Source organism: Python bivittatus, unplaced genomic scaffold, assembly GCF_059951505.1.
Source record: "Python bivittatus isolate LINGU-HERP-01145 unplaced genomic scaffold, Pbiv_v1 ctg000190_np1212, whole genome shotgun sequence".
In the NCBI taxonomy this organism is placed as follows: domain Eukaryota; kingdom Metazoa; phylum Chordata; class Lepidosauria; order Squamata; family Pythonidae; genus Python; species Python bivittatus.
In genome coordinates, this window is record NW_028277042.1 from 10,367,892 (window position 1) to 10,383,332 (window position 15,441).

The window sequence follows — 15,441 nt, forward strand, 5'->3', positions numbered from 1 at the left end:
TGGAATTTGATGTCTCATGAGACTTGAGGGAGGCCTATTTCAATCAGCACAATTGTTGGGATGGAAGCAGATTTTTAATGTGGTGTGTCCATGTTCTTCTTTGCAATTGGAAAGCCATGACCCTTTTATTGAAAAGAACTAGGTTGATGGGGTGGGACAAAAACTACTCTTCCAAAAGGCCCTGTGAAACTCCTACTGATTAAAATAGATGACACTGGGCTAGATGGTTGAATTATCTGGTGCGTCAGGAGTCTAATGGTTTTAAGTATGCTTTGTTTCTGCTATAAACTTCTCTAAGTAAAAAATCTTGTTAAAGCCATGAACACTCCTCTTTTTTTAATATACTTTTTCCAACTTTGTAACATGTGATATTTTTACCCCATGAATGGCCTCTCAGTAAAGTCTGAATGCACTCAGGTCCAAGAGCCTATCACAAAAATGTCAAGAAGATACTAGATATGAGAGTTTTCTTGGAAGATCCAATAACAAAAGTACAAAAAAGTACTCTTTGGAGAAAATTCTTGGAAGAAGAGAAAAGGAATTCACTGCATCCTACACAGCTGACTTAATTTAGTTGATAGTCCTTATTCCAGATGCCCATCTAGTCAACAGTTCTGATTTAGAAAGATCTCACCCCTTTGTCTTGGCAATCTGGCCCTTCCCAGCTAAAGCTGAAAGCAAGAAAAACATGCGTCTGCAGACATTAAAATCAGCTGAACAAAAAGTTTTGTTAGAGCGATTTGCAGGTCACTAATTCTCAAAGGTAACATCCTAATGCAGATATTTCTGCATGTCCCAAGTCTCGCAGATAGTCCCAAGAGGAGCTGCATTTTCAAGTTAAACCTAATAAGATAATGTTATTAAATTTGGACCAAGACTTGAATATACTATTTATATTATATTCAATAAATTATATGTTATATATTAAAAGTCTTCTATAAAACTTTATAAAGAGTTATAAAATTATATAGTAGTAGCAGTAGTAATTTTATTTATTATATGCTTACAACTAAGCACAGTACAGACATAGAATAAATTAACAATTGAAGCAATATTTTATTCCAATTCATCATACCTTTAAAAGATCCATAACTTATAAAAATGACCTCCATACATTAAAATGATATGTAAGAATTTACTTTAAATCAACTTTCCTAAGGGACCATGAATAAGAAGCATTTTAGTGCTTTTTAAAAAACTTCTTCTTAAACTTAGAGTGGTGCCTTCTTAAAGTTTATGAAGCCTTTTGAATGGTCAATATTTCTGCATAAATATGACCTAAAATGTAATCTGTTCTCCACACAAGTCCTAAGCTAGATAAGGAGAACCCAGTTAAACAAATGAGTTAAAAACATTATACTTGTTCATTGATTTATTGAGGAAAATTGATCCAAATTTGGGCCAGCAGCTAAGTATTCTCTGGAAAACAGAGAAAGGATAAGTAGATTATTGATGCCAGAAACGGTAGAGGGATGGCTCTAGATCTCAGGCAGGCAAAACTAGAAATCAGAGAACAATACAGAAAGCTGAGATGCTGCAACATGGGGTAGAACTATGAAATGTTAAAGAATAACAGTGGTGATGTTGATTTTTTTATCATGTTGTCACATCTTTTGAATGTGAATTCTCACATAATTATGCATTCTAGATCACATCAACTGTCAAGAATCCTAATGCCAAGTATGTTCTTGAAGGGGAAGGTGCTGGGTCTTTATTCAGAGTTGATGAATTTACTGGAGATGTATCTGTGAGTGAAACACTGGACCGAGAGAAGAAAGCTGAATACGAGCTCACAGCTCTGATTTTTAATCGTCTTACCAATCAGCAGTTGGAGGAGCCGTCCAAATTCCGCATCATTGTTCATGATATTAATGACAATGCCCCAGTATTTGTTCAAAAGGTGTTTAATGGTTCAGTGGTAGAAATGTCACCAATTGGTAAGTTTTTTACTTCTTATTTTGAAGAAAGATTGTCTAAAATCTAGTAATACGTAGCTGAATAGAAGCGTTGATCCCTCAGTGAGAAAACATCTGAAGCCCTTGCTTGGCTTCTTAATACTTGATATTTGTAGAAACAGGAAAGCTCAAATCAGTACTACTTGCATGGAACTAGTTGTGTGCAACAGTGGATGACTCTGGATAAAGATTGCTTCATCTCTATCTAGAGATGTGTTAATCTAGTTGTGGAACCCATATAAGCATAGGGCTGGGCAGGAAAACATGTCCAATTGCACATTTGCGTTCATGACTGTAATATATACAAAACTTTGGACCTGAATTTATTGTCATCATTTTGACATTCTCACAATACCCCAGAAAAAAACTCTGTAAGTGCATTGGAGAGTATCAATTAGCAGCCTGCAGTTGCCCCCTAAGATCATAATAGCCAGTGGGGACTCAAGCCAATGGGGAGGAGTCTGAGAGCACCTTTTCAGACTAATACATTTTATTAAAAGGCATAAACTTTTGCAAGCTACAGCTCGCTCCATCAGATGCACTTGCTAGCCTGAAAAAATGCTACCAGACTCCACCAGATTCTTTCTAATTTTTTACTACCGTAGATGAACATGGATCTCCTCCTACACAGCCAGTGTGGATGTGATATACTGGATATACAAAGGTGCATTTCAAAATGGAGGGGTCACTTGCCATATTAGAACAGAAGTCTCTAAAGAGTTCTTGCCATGATGTAGAATAGGAGGAGGAAAAGGAAGGAATGGTAGCAGATGGAGAGAAGATCCAAGTTAACTCAAGGGAACCATCTGGCGATAGTTGTATTTATATTGCCATTGCTACTTGCATTAGCCTTCTGTTGACACAAGAAGGTTCAAACAATTCAAATATACACATTATTTGTAATTCTCTCTCTCTTTCTCTTTTTAGGAACATCTGTTACCAAAGTGACAGCTGTAGATTCTGATGACCCAACACTCCATGGTCATGCAGATGTTTTCTATGAAGTTACTGATGGCAAGAACTACTTCAGAATAGATAGCTCAGGTATAGGGTCTGTAAATAAAGTTTGTACAAAAACAAGCAAACACAGCTATCTATGACATTTTTCTGCCCGAGCAAAGGACAAAATGGCAGCTTTTCTCTTTTCCATGTAGAAAAGATTGTTGAGTAGACCTGTTACCACTTAAATTATATTTTTAACTCACCCAACAGCAGGCTGAGTCACACTTCAGGTCTGACAAAGAGGAACCATTCCTTGTCATATCTGGGGCAACTGGCCAGATTTATGATCTAAGTCCTGGAACCCTACTTCTTCTTTTCAAGACTTTTGAGTGTTCTTTCTCTTTTAAATGCATAGAATAATACGCTTCTGTAAACCCAAAGAGTTCTCTAAATTTTTTTCATTGAAAGCAAAAATCCATTCTGGGAGCTTTTTCACTAAAAAAACACTGGTCAAAAATATTGTTAATAAATATACTCTAAGTAAAAGAATTATGACAATTTTAGGACAATTTTTTAAAGCCCAGCTAATGAGAAGCAAATGTTGCTGCTGTTTTTGATATGTTGGCAATACTTTTTTTTTTCAACTATCCCCTTGTGAGCTACAATGGAGTGCAGGAAAGTTGCCCTGAGGAACAGGAAACCAATAGAGTTCTGGTGAAGATTCAGAAATGGCTGTGGGACTATCATTCAGGGAAGCTCTCAGCTTCATATGTCTTCCCAGCTTGAAGAGGTAGCCAGTCAGAGCTCTCCTGCTGTTTCTGTAGTTTCCAGCTATGCAGATATCTCAGGCTTCAGCAACTCTCAGATACAACAGTAAGCAGGTAAAGGTGGAGGTAAAGAATCACCTGGCTCTTTGGCCTTCTTAAGGCTTTGGTTGGGCATTGACCAGTGCTGATCAACAGCTCTTATGCCAGGAAGAGCCCAGACTACAGTTTCCCTCCCTGAGGCCTCTAAGTGCTTCTTCTGTCAAAGCCTCTTCATTATGAGAAGCTCTCCTTCATGGTCTTCCTTGAGGTCCTCAGCTGGGACAGGACAGATGACATCTCTCCATTTCCCAGTAGTTTGTCCGCCTTGCTAGTTGGTGTGTCTGAGCAGCCTTTCCAATGAACCAGGTACCAGTGTGGTTCTCCTGCTTTCAGACTCAGAGGTGTCAAAAAAGTCATGTTGGCAGACATGACACATGATCAAATCCCACCTGTTTTCTACGTTCATTGACTCATGCAACACATGTAAAAAAAAAAAAAAAAGGATGGGGCTTCAATCACAGTCACAATTGCCATCTTGACTTTTTTTCACCCCTACTTCCACAAATGTCCTTGATCAGGCTCTTAGTAGCCAACTCAACTGAAAACAAAATTCCTACAGACATGAGATGGGAAAGAGCTGATAACGATGACTGATGATGAAGATGAAGATGATGATGATGCATACCTTGTCTTCCCTTAATGCAGAAATATTGCTTAAACTATGGTAGAGTTGTGGTTAGATTATGGTTGTAATATCTGATTATTACTCATTTCTTTACACCATCTTGTGATTAGGCATAAAGCACACAAAATAAAATACTATTATTGCTGCTTGAAAAAAAAATGTGCTATCTTCCTTGCTAGGACTTAGCTTCTCATGATCCCAACTCTAACTCAACAAGTTAAGATCAGGAAGAGTACATGCAAGACAGCAACTGGTCTGAGGGCATCACAGCTGCATGCCATTCACTTTTTGGCCTTTTCTGCAAGTAAATTAAAAGTCACAATTACACACATAGCTTCCCAGAGCCTTCTAAAGCCAATTCTCACTTTATGAAGTTCCTTCTGGGCCCACCATTTTGCTTGGAATCGCACCTTCTCTTCACTTCTTCTTTAATGGGCCATCCAGTCAGCATCATGCTCAGATCACTGCAATATAACTCTTTCTATATTGTCCTCCCGCCCCGTGCAAATGTTTGTTTTCCAGTCAGTTTGTAGCAACTTCAGCTGTAAAGACAGCTGCTCTGCCAGCCTGTTCTTTGGTACAGGCAGAAGACAACACAGATGCATGCCAGATTTTCTTTGGGAGACTGGAAGAAGAAAAGGATATGAGGCTAAGACTGAAAAATAATCAGTAAAGTTCTTTTAAAAGAACTGACCAGATGTGATCTTAGCAGCAAGCACCAATCAAGCCTAGCTTTTTTAAAGCAATTGAGTGAGTGAGAAAGTGAGTGAGTGAGTGAGTGGGTGAGTGAGTGAATGCTATCATCAGTGTCAATTTTTAGTGAACCCATGTTTTTTTCAGTGATGCTTTCATTGAAGCCATAATCGAGTCCATCCACATAGTTGCTGCCTGTCCTCTTCCTCTTTTTCTTTCAACTTTTCCAAGCATTTTGGACTTCTCAGGGAAATTGGGCCCTCTCATGATATGTCCAAAATATGATAGTCAGAGCCCGGTCATTAGTGCTCCATGTGAGAATCCCAGCTCAATTTGTTCTATGATCCATTTGTTTGTTTTCCTGGCTGACCAGAAGTCTTCTCCAGCACCAAAGTTCAAATGGGTCTTTCTATCCTTTTTTTTTTAATTATTATTATTATATTTCTATCCTGCTTCATCCAAGTCCAACTTTCACATCCATAGAATGTCACAGGAGCAACCATGGCCTGAAGAATTTTAATCTTTGTGCTTTGTTGTTTTAACCACTAGCAGTAAAAATTAAACTCTAGAGTTGAATCTATTGGGAAAAAATAGTGGAAGTGACAAGATAAGCAAACACATATATTTTCTTTTCATTTTTAAGGAACCATCTACACAGCTGTGCCTGATTTGGACAGAGAACAAAAGGCTACATATACCATTCAGGTGAAAGCAAGGGATGGCAAAGGTCTACATGCTGAAGAATTGGGCACTGCTACCGTCATCATTAAACTAATTGATATCAATGACAATTTCCCAACATTTAAACAAAGTGAGTTTTGCAAAGTCAAAGGGCTGAATCTGAAAACGTTCTACCTTTATTTCTGCAGAGTCCAATTAATGTATCATATAAAAATGTAGTGCTTTATTATTGTAGAGGAACTGAAGTTTGGAATGTTTTCATATTCATACGTGATGGTTCAGACACTATAGAACTTGGGCTGGAAGAATGAAATTCACATTGCATTCATCCCTTCCTCCTTGCTGAAAACTCTGTGGGAATCATCGGGTTTTTCAAACTGATTTTGTGGACATCTTTTTCAGAAAACTTCACTTTCGAAGTCCCTGAAAATGTCAGTTTAAATGGCGAAGTTGGTAGATTAAAAGTAGAGGACATCGATGAACCAGAAAACAGGGATACTAAGTATAGCTTTCGCCAAGGGCATTACCAAGACACCTTTAAAATTATACCAAATCGCTACACAAATGAAGGAATAATTCAACCTACAAAGGTATTATTTTTGAAGCTCAATTGATTTTGTGCCTTATGCTATTTACAAGCTGGAATTAGGTCCACTGAGATAATAAAGAGAAGAAAAACAGATAAATTGTGGAATACATATTATAAGGAAAAAAGTAACATTCGAACAATTCTGGCTTTATATGCATTTGTTCTTAAAGTTTGGTGTATTTGTTCTTAAGGCTTCAATTATTATCATTATCATTATCATTATTAATACTGTTTAGCTGTTATAATTTAAAACGTTTCTGGAGCCACACTAGTAAGGTTTCAATATGCAAGTGAGATGGGTGGCTATATCAATTGAATAAATATATAAATACATACATACATACATACATACATAAGACTGACAAAACAACATCAGTTAAAACTGCTTGAAGCAGTTGGGTTTTCAAAGCCCTTTTAGGACAAAGAAGATAATTGTAAGATAATCTCTTGCAAGGGAGTTCCAAATAGTAAAAGCCATTTTTGTATTTTCAATCAAATTTCAATAAAAATAGAATCAAATTTAATTTGTGTCCTGGCTTCACATGTTTGGAGGAATGTGGCTCAAAGGTCATGGGGGTGTCAGCTCAAAAAAGTTGCCTCCCCCCCGAAAAAACAATATTAGCTTTGCCAATCAGTTTCCGTTGCCTTTGTGAACTGAACATGTCTACATTTTCATTTAGCCCTTGGACTTTGAAAAGATACCTGTATACAGGTTTGTGGTTGAAGCTACTGATGCAAATATCAACTATGCATATTCCATGCGGAAGAGTCCTGAGAGCATTGCAAGTGTAATTATCAAGGTGATTGATGTTGATGAACCTCCAGTTTTCACCCAGCCTTCCTATACATTCACTGTACAAGAAGAAGGTGCAATCAAGATGCCTGTTGGGTGTGTTTCTGCAAGTGACCCTGACAAAGCCAAGCGGAAAATAAGGTAACAGAAAGTGATCTGATCATATCCTGAAAGTGTCTTCTGAATAAAATAAAATAAAAAAAAAGCCTAGAGATTCAATGCCATAACATGGCATTAAAGTGCATTTAGCATGCTTCTTTTTTATTTATTGCAAAGATCAGCAGCTGGGGAAGACTGACCATCAAGGTTACAGGAAGTTTGGAGAAGAAAATGTATTGTTTTCTTTCCCTTCCTGCTTCATTCCTAAGGAGAATCACTACTCGGATGCCTCAATTTGCACTCCAAAAAGAATTCCTCAAGGTTATGAACAGCCTTTGGTAGATCAACTATTGACACATCCAACCGTCAGGAACCAAAAGTCATCGACCCCTGATCAATCACCCGATTAAATTTGGGGCCCTCACCACAGGATTCCATCTCTTTAGAATCTGCCAAAGAGTTGAATTGTAAGGGCGTTTCATGCTTTTCTTCTTTTGCCCTGTTAAAAAAGGCATTTATGTACAATCTGGAAAAGAAATGGAGGTGATATTCACGCATTCTGTTAGAGTGGGCAACAATGGGGTTAGGTAGTTCATAGCTCAGGGTGTTAGGGCAAGTGAAGCCACGGTCCTGGCATGTCTTGTGAATCAGACCATCCCATTATGTCATCACATGGACATATATTTCTTTTTGGCATAACATTTTGCAAGCGCTTTTGCCATATCATTGCAGGGTTAGCTTTCCTTGTCTTATAGTAACCCCGTTCTTATGAGGCTCAGTACTATTACGTTGATTTTTTTCTTTATACTCACCATAGTTACCATATCCTACGATCCACTTCTTTTGAAATAAGTACCAATGGGTGTATTTTTGCCACAAAGCGTCTGGACAGAGAAGAAAACACCTGGCATAACATAACTGTAGCAGCCAACGAGCTGGACCAAAACAGTAAGTATTCCCCTGTATCATCTACAAGTTGATGAGTGTGTCACCCCTGCTGACTTTCAGGTCCTTTCAGTTACAAATTGAATAAATAGATAGCAATAAACAATAGGATTGTGCAGCACGTAGGATATGGATTTGAAAAAGCAAGGGTGCTTTTGACAGTAGAGCAGCACCCACGAAGCAGCTATTGGCAGTTCCTTAAAGCAGACACACCTTTTCCTGGAAACACACTGCATCTGGTCCAGGGCAGATACCCAAACATCTGGGACAAGATGTAGTTGCTTGAAGGAATTGCAAACAGATGTTACATGACCGCATGCTCTTAAGCACATTTTCCCCTTTGAATCTGAAGCACTGCACAGCCCTAGTAAATAACTATCTGCTGTAAACATTTCAGCTAATTGCCTGCCTGGAAAATCCAACACTTGTTGGAGCAGTTCTGAAGTAACTTCTAAATCAGCTATAAGCCAGGGACATAGTCTTGCGCGAGTTCAGTAGGGAAGTTTGCTTCTTGACAATTGACTAATAGGGAACAGCAATAGGAGTTTAAGAACTTGTTTTAAATTAAATCTGATCATCTTCTGCTCAGTATTATCCACAATGATTGGCAGTAACTCTCCAGGGTTTTGAACCAGGAATCATTCCTAGTCCAATCTGGAAGTGCCAGGGAGAACATTTGGGACCTTTTGCATGCAAAGGACTGGGTACTGCCACAGCAAAGATTCTACTCAGCCAGGGCAATAGAAGAATGGAAGAAAGGGGTACAGTAGTTACTTTGCTCAGTATGCTTAACCAGGTCAGTTAAAGGCCTTGCAGCTGCCTTTACACAAAATTAACTTGGTTGGTTTTTTTATCACTTCACTTAGTGTATTGCACAAACCCACCTTGTGTGATTATGGTTCAATATACTGGATGAACTCTGAAAATTGGACAATTCAGTAACCAAGCATATTGTGCTAAGACCATTTCTATTCTCCTGAAAACTTTCTTTAAGCCTGTCTTTAGTTTTGGGACTAAAGAGCTCAATTTGGGGAAATTCTCTCTAGGCTGGTTTGTATATACATGCTCATAAGTTACTACAGCATCCAGCTATGACAAGGCTATGTGAGTGAGGCTTCCCACAATAAATGCTTTTTCTTACCTCTTAGTAGCATCTCAGAGAATGGCATTCACATTCTAGTCTGAAGATACAGGACAGCATCATGCAACCGTGTCTGATATTCAGGCTGTTTACTTTATACCAGTAATAGCTGGTTTTGTAGAAGTTGTAAACTCCTTTGGAATTCTTATAATAAGGAGCAGAATGTAAATATTTTAAATAAATAGACAAAAATTATGCATTCTCTTCCACCATTTCAGATGCCATGGGGGTAGGGAGTGAATAGAGATTAGGATGAATTGCTGTTTCTTCAGCCAAATATCTGAAGCTGTGCCGAAGGGTTTCATGTGAAATCTAGAATCATGCATTTCCAGGGTTCTAGACCATGTGAATAGAGCCCTGAGCAACCATGCAAAGAAATATGTGTAAGTTGTAGATGGGGTCTTCCAATAAGATTCTCCCATTCATTGTATTTACTTCTCATCGTGATATGATCTGAACTGTGTTTGATTCTAATTGGTTTCAGGGTGATATTTGGTTAATAAATCTATGATTTTTTTTCTTGTTTCAGAAAAGGTAGTACCTAGATTAGAAACCCATGTGCCAGTTTATATTAAAGTTACGGATATAAATGACAACGCCCCAGAATTTGCTTTTCCATATGATCCACGTGTGTGTGAAAATGCTGCCCCAGGTCAGGTAAAGTATCAGAAAAAAACTGTTCTTTCTACTTAGCTCCAGAACTCTACAGTTGACTAAAGATCCATACCTTTCTCAGTTCCTCTCTTTGAAGAAACAAACTTTATGTTGAAAAAGATCTTCAGTACCACTGGTTCTTTAAGTGGCACAGCATAAAAGTACACTCGTTAAAGAAAGATTGTTAACCCTACTGCATTTTGATAGGCCCTATCAACGGGATATATGGGCTAGTTGGTGTGGGCCTTGAGATCCAAAGGAGTCCCAAATTTAAATATACGCTTATTTTTCTTATTCAGAAAAAAAGTCAGATTTAGGCCTCCTTTTTTATGACTTATTTTGTTTCCGTGCGTTGCCCTTTCAATTGTTATTACATTATGGGTTTCAAAAGCTGAAAGCTGGACCTATCTGGATCTCTGAAAGGGCCTGCATTTTGAGGCAGTGAAATTCTAAGTGACCATTTTAGAGGTGTCCAAGGCTAGAACATAAGCAGGATATATATAAATCATGGGTTTGATCCTGAAGGCAGCTCAGATTGTTGGACTTCACGACTATCCAGATACTTGACTTCTCATGTTCAGTAACCAGCTCACAAGTCAGTAAAGCACTGTTAGATAAAAGTTTAGTTGCAAACTAGAAGAAGTTGAGTCTATGCAGAAGGTCATCTACAGTACTATGAAGTTCAGGAATCTAGTTGTATTTATATGGGGGGAGAGAGAGCACACTAGGACTGAAATCCTAGTTCTCTTTCTTCTGCCATTTCATGGTAACGAACTTTTTGCTGCTGTCTTCCCACACTGGTATTTGGAGGCCAGCTGTGCACCACGTTTACATAATGGTCTTGTCTGATCTAAGCCTCTTTTTTTCTTGCTTTGCCAGCTTCAATCCTGGCGCTGCAAGTGTAAAAGAGTTATGCCCATAGGGAAGGTTCCCTCAAGTCTAGCTTGTCCGCTAGTGTCTCTATGTCCATGTGATATTCTTGGCAATAATACAGACAAAAAATTGTCGTTGCCTTTTTCTCAGATACTTTTTCAACTTCCTAGTGTGGGCTATAGCTCTGAGTTTTTCTGCTGGTCTCCCATCCAAGTATTCATCAGGTCCAACCCTGCTTAGCTTTCTAAGATCAGCCAATGCTGATGCTAATATCACACTTATGGCATAGCTTTTCCTTAGTAGTCATCTGTGAGACGTCTTCACAAAATGCCACATAGGTACAATTGGGTTTCCTGATATACAAGTACTTCATTACAGCTGAGTTCACATATAATGCTAAACCTGAATGTGTTTATTTTATTTAGCTTTCACTTAGCATATTGCATGAATTCAGTCAATGATCGTTTGTAAGCCATGCTTTATGATGTGATGTATTGTGTGGCTTCAGCCAATTATGGTTTATTAAACAAACCATGGTAAATGCAATATGTGCATCCAGTCTACAGGCATATTTTCCCCGTTGATGTTCTACTGCTATGTTTCCCTTCATAGAACTTTTCACAGGAGTCATCTTCTGCTATCAGTGCAGTGACAGCTTGCGGGACGTGACCACTCTTGGAAGAGAAATGTTACCCAGAGCAGAATTATTCAAAGGGGTTATTCAGGTTTTTGCTCACAAGACCAAACCATGCCTTTGATAAGGACAGTGCATTTGTTCAATAATCCCTATGGATTTGTTGAAAATAATGGAGTATATGACCTTTTTCTATTCATAAAGGTGATCATAAGAATTTCTGCCACGGACAAGGATGAAATGTCACCAGACGTGAAATTCAAGTTTTTCTTGACTTCTGAAGACAGCAATTTTACCCTCATTGGCAATCATGGTGCGTTTCTGTAGAATACATGCAATGAGAAAGGAAAGCAGAGCAGAAACTTCAAATAACCCTCTTACAAATGCAACAGGGGTGACAAACCTGCAGATGGCCTTCTGAGCTCCTTTCTTACAGCTCCCAGAGCAGCCAAAATTGTTGATGCCAACCCATAGGGTTGTTTACAGGTTAACAGAACTAAACAACTAACAAATCTGATAAGCTCCAAAAGTTCAGCTAGCATAGCTTACTATTTAAAAGGGGGGGCACAAACATTTTAGCCCTGTCTTCCTGGTATTCTCCATAGCTTACCCCAACCCCCTATGGCCCTGTTCATATCCCTGCATCATTGCCAGGAGAATAACAACAGCAGTTGCTCCAAGATATTTTATAAGAAGGGGTACAAGTATGTTTTGATACATGAACTAGCTGAAATATATCTTTGTGACAGTCTCAAAGTGGAAGGAAGACTTTGCATTTCTAATGCATTAGGACAGGGACAGCTCCCCCAACCAGCTGGAGAATCACAGATCTTGTCCCCAGAATGGGCAAATCTGATTTGATTTTAGCCGGGGGGCAGGGAGACTTGCTGGGTTCTGAAAGTTGGGAATTGGAGAAGGGAGATCCTGGGAGGCAATCCAATTCCATCTCCACCATTAAAAATCCCCAAGCTTCCATAATCATCCAGCTGAAATTTGGCAGCAAAACAAAACATCCTTATTTTTGAAGGAAAACAAAACAAAATAAGGTGTTGCCATGAAACTTCAAAGGCACGATCTCTGGGCGCTAAAGGCTGCACTTACATGGGGCATTGGAAGCCAAATCCAGCCTGTCACTTGACCAGTGCTAAATTAAGAAGCTTCTAGAAGGGTGCTTTCCTTCTACCCAAAAATTGTCTGGGTTCCATAAGTGGTTATTGGAGTTGATATTATGTGCAGTAAGTCTCTAAAACAATCACTTTTTGATCATTTAACTGCATGCTGTTGCATTCCCCAGATAACACTGCAAATGTCACTGTCAAGTTTGGAGAGTTCAATCGAGAGCTTGTCAAAACTCATTTCTTGCCTATCATCATCTCCGACAATGGGGCGCCACCGCAGACCAGCACAAACACCCTTACCCTCCGGGTCTGCAAATGTGACGAGGAAGGTGATTTCACTTTTTGCGAAGAGCCAGCAAAACTAGTGGGAGTCGGCCTCCAAGTGTTGTTGGCTATCCTTTTCTGCATCTTCACCATCCTTGGTAAATCAATCTTTGTCTCTCTTTGCTTCTCCCTTTCCACTTTGAATGGGCAGGGTAGAAGGGAACTTAACACAGATAGCAACCAGTGTGATGCTGGTTTTCCTCTTCTCAGTATTAATTTGGCCTTGTATAATTCATAAAATAGCCACCACAGAAGCAACAAACAGCAAGAGGGTTTAAAAAAAAAAATTAAAAATTACCAGCTAGCAGAGGCAATGCAGCTAATATAAATTGTCTGAGCAAATAAAAATGTCTTAACATGGTTTCCAAAAGTGTATGAAGACAGTGCCAATCAAACTTTCCTCCAAAAGCTATTCTTTAATCAGATTGCCAAAGGCTCTCCTCTTTGGTCATCCATAATGTACTAATCATGGCTCTCTGCTGAAACCCTTAACCGAGATGCAGGTTGGAATAGAAGAAAATGCCCTCTGATATTTGGCAATGCTGTTCTTAAAACAACTTGGCAATTTCTTAGAAGTTTTCTTCCCCTGCAGAAAAAGTCTTCTGCTTTTTCCCTTATTGTCAGGGTACATGAGGATTCCTTTAGAATTTCTCCAGCTTTACACATCTTTGAAGATGGTAGAGGAACCTAGTACTCCTCTGCTGTTTCTTTCCATTTTTTTAAACTTCCTTTGCACCACTCACTTCCGAAGCCAAAAACAGTTGGAGTTTAACTGAAGCCTGTGAACCTGGGTGGCAGCAGATCACTGGAGAGAGACAGTGCCATGAAAGATCAGATATGCACAGATACTCCTTGGCAAGACGCTATGTTACATTCACATGAACATCCCAATTCTCTTTTCTTCAGGAAGAAATGTCAAAACAAATTATTTTTCACCAGAGTGAAGGAGAACCAGTAGAAGAATTGCAGGAGTGTTCAAAGCATTTTTGAAAATAGAATAAAACTCCATAAAGATGTCTCACCAGAGATAACTCTCCTTAAAATGGCTCGCATGCCATCCTGGCCCAGTGCCTGAGAAAGAAAAACAGATCTTCAAGGCTTTGCTGAAGGCTAGCAGAGTTGGGGCCATCCAAATCTCAAAGGGGATGCTGTCTGATAGGGCAGGTGTAGTGACAGAGAAGGTATGCCTCCCAAGTCTCATCAGATGAAAATGCTTGTATTTAAACCCAACCATTTAGTGTTTAAAGGTAAGCACTTGAAACTGACCATGTGGAAGATATCTAATTCCCATCATAGTGAAAACATCTGGAAAGAATCAAGGAATCAAAGAATCAAAATCATAGAAAAAGTTTATGTTTTCTGTTCATCTACATTTTTCCCCATGTTTTAATTATTTATTTATTCATTTATTTTTACAGCATTAACTATGCTGCTGATAGTCTGGAGGAGAGGACACAAGAAAGATCTAAGTGTTCTCAGGAAGAATGAGGAAGAGATCCATGAGCAGCTGGTGGCCTATGATGAAGAAGGTGGTGGTGAAATGGATACCACCAGTTACGACGTCTCCGTTCTCAATTCAGTCCGCCAGAGGAGCATAACTTCCCCAAGAATGACCAGGGAGGCCTCATCTTGCAATTATCCTCAGGTACAAAAGATCCCCGAGAATGGACTTTCAGGCACTGGAGAAATGGGCATTATGATTGAGATGAAAAAATATGAAGCTGATAATGATGGAGATTTGTTGCCATATGACACCCTTCACATATTTGGCTATGAAGGGGCTGAGTCCATTGCGGAATCTCTAAGTTCCCTGGGTTCAGGGTCCTCGGACTTGGATATTGATTATGATTTTCTCAATGATTGGGGTCCCCGATTTAAAATGCTGGCAGAGCTTTATGGGCTGGAACCTAATGGAGATCTGGTGTACTGAGGGTGGTCAATGGCAGATTATCCCAGCCCTGTCCATAAACAATAAAACTGAAAGACTGTTCAGAAAGCAGAATCAATCTTTATGCATTCCTCATACAAAAAATCAGATTTTCATACATTTTCAGAGCAGATTGAGATAACCTATGTGAAAGAAGCTATAAACAAAATCAGGTCTGTAGATATTAAAAAAAAAAAATGGAAATGCCATTGTACTGGGGGATTGAAAAATGTTTCTCCGTATATAAAAATCCAATGTTTAAATGTTTTTAAAATACTGTGGTTCTTGCCTGTTATAAGAAAGCTTAGATGATGGCTTGCCTGTCCTGATTGTTGCAAGTATTCTAATTAAATGTATTTTTAGTTACAATCTTTTACTGAATGAATTATCTCAACAGCCCTGTGATACTTTTACATATTTGTTATTGGTGCTAATGAACAGCCAGTGAAGAACTGGCATCTGAGCTCATGTAAAAGACTCAGGTCCCAAATCAAAGTCTCTACTAAACCCCCCAGAAGACCATGTTTCAGTCCACTTCCATATAACCACCCCAACTATTTGTAGTCAGAGCAGGCATGGACA

The 15,441-nt window shown here is 38.9% G+C and overlaps 1 protein-coding gene across 2 annotated transcripts in view; it reads left to right on the plus strand.

Moving 5' to 3' along the window:
• CDH5 (cadherin 5) overlaps positions 1 to 15,228 on the plus strand; it is a 28,658-nt gene extending 13,430 nt beyond the window's left edge. For both annotated transcript variants that reach the window (XM_007421050.3, XM_025169253.2), the window contains exons 3-12: positions 1,649 to 1,937; positions 2,883 to 2,999; positions 5,725 to 5,892; positions 6,165 to 6,352; positions 7,032 to 7,285; positions 8,061 to 8,191; positions 9,859 to 9,986; positions 11,695 to 11,803; positions 12,785 to 13,030; positions 14,351 to 15,228. In XM_007421050.3, the coding sequence (XP_007421112.1) occupies positions 1,649 to 1,937; positions 2,883 to 2,999; positions 5,725 to 5,892; positions 6,165 to 6,352; positions 7,032 to 7,285; positions 8,061 to 8,191; positions 9,859 to 9,986; positions 11,695 to 11,803; positions 12,785 to 13,030; positions 14,351 to 14,862 (2,142 nt within the window). In that variant the 3' untranslated portion in view covers positions 14,863 to 15,228. The remainder of the gene's footprint in view (positions 1 to 1,648; positions 1,938 to 2,882; positions 3,000 to 5,724; positions 5,893 to 6,164; positions 6,353 to 7,031; positions 7,286 to 8,060; positions 8,192 to 9,858; positions 9,987 to 11,694; positions 11,804 to 12,784; positions 13,031 to 14,350) is intronic.
• The last annotated feature ends 213 nt before the right edge of the window (positions 15,229 to 15,441 follow it).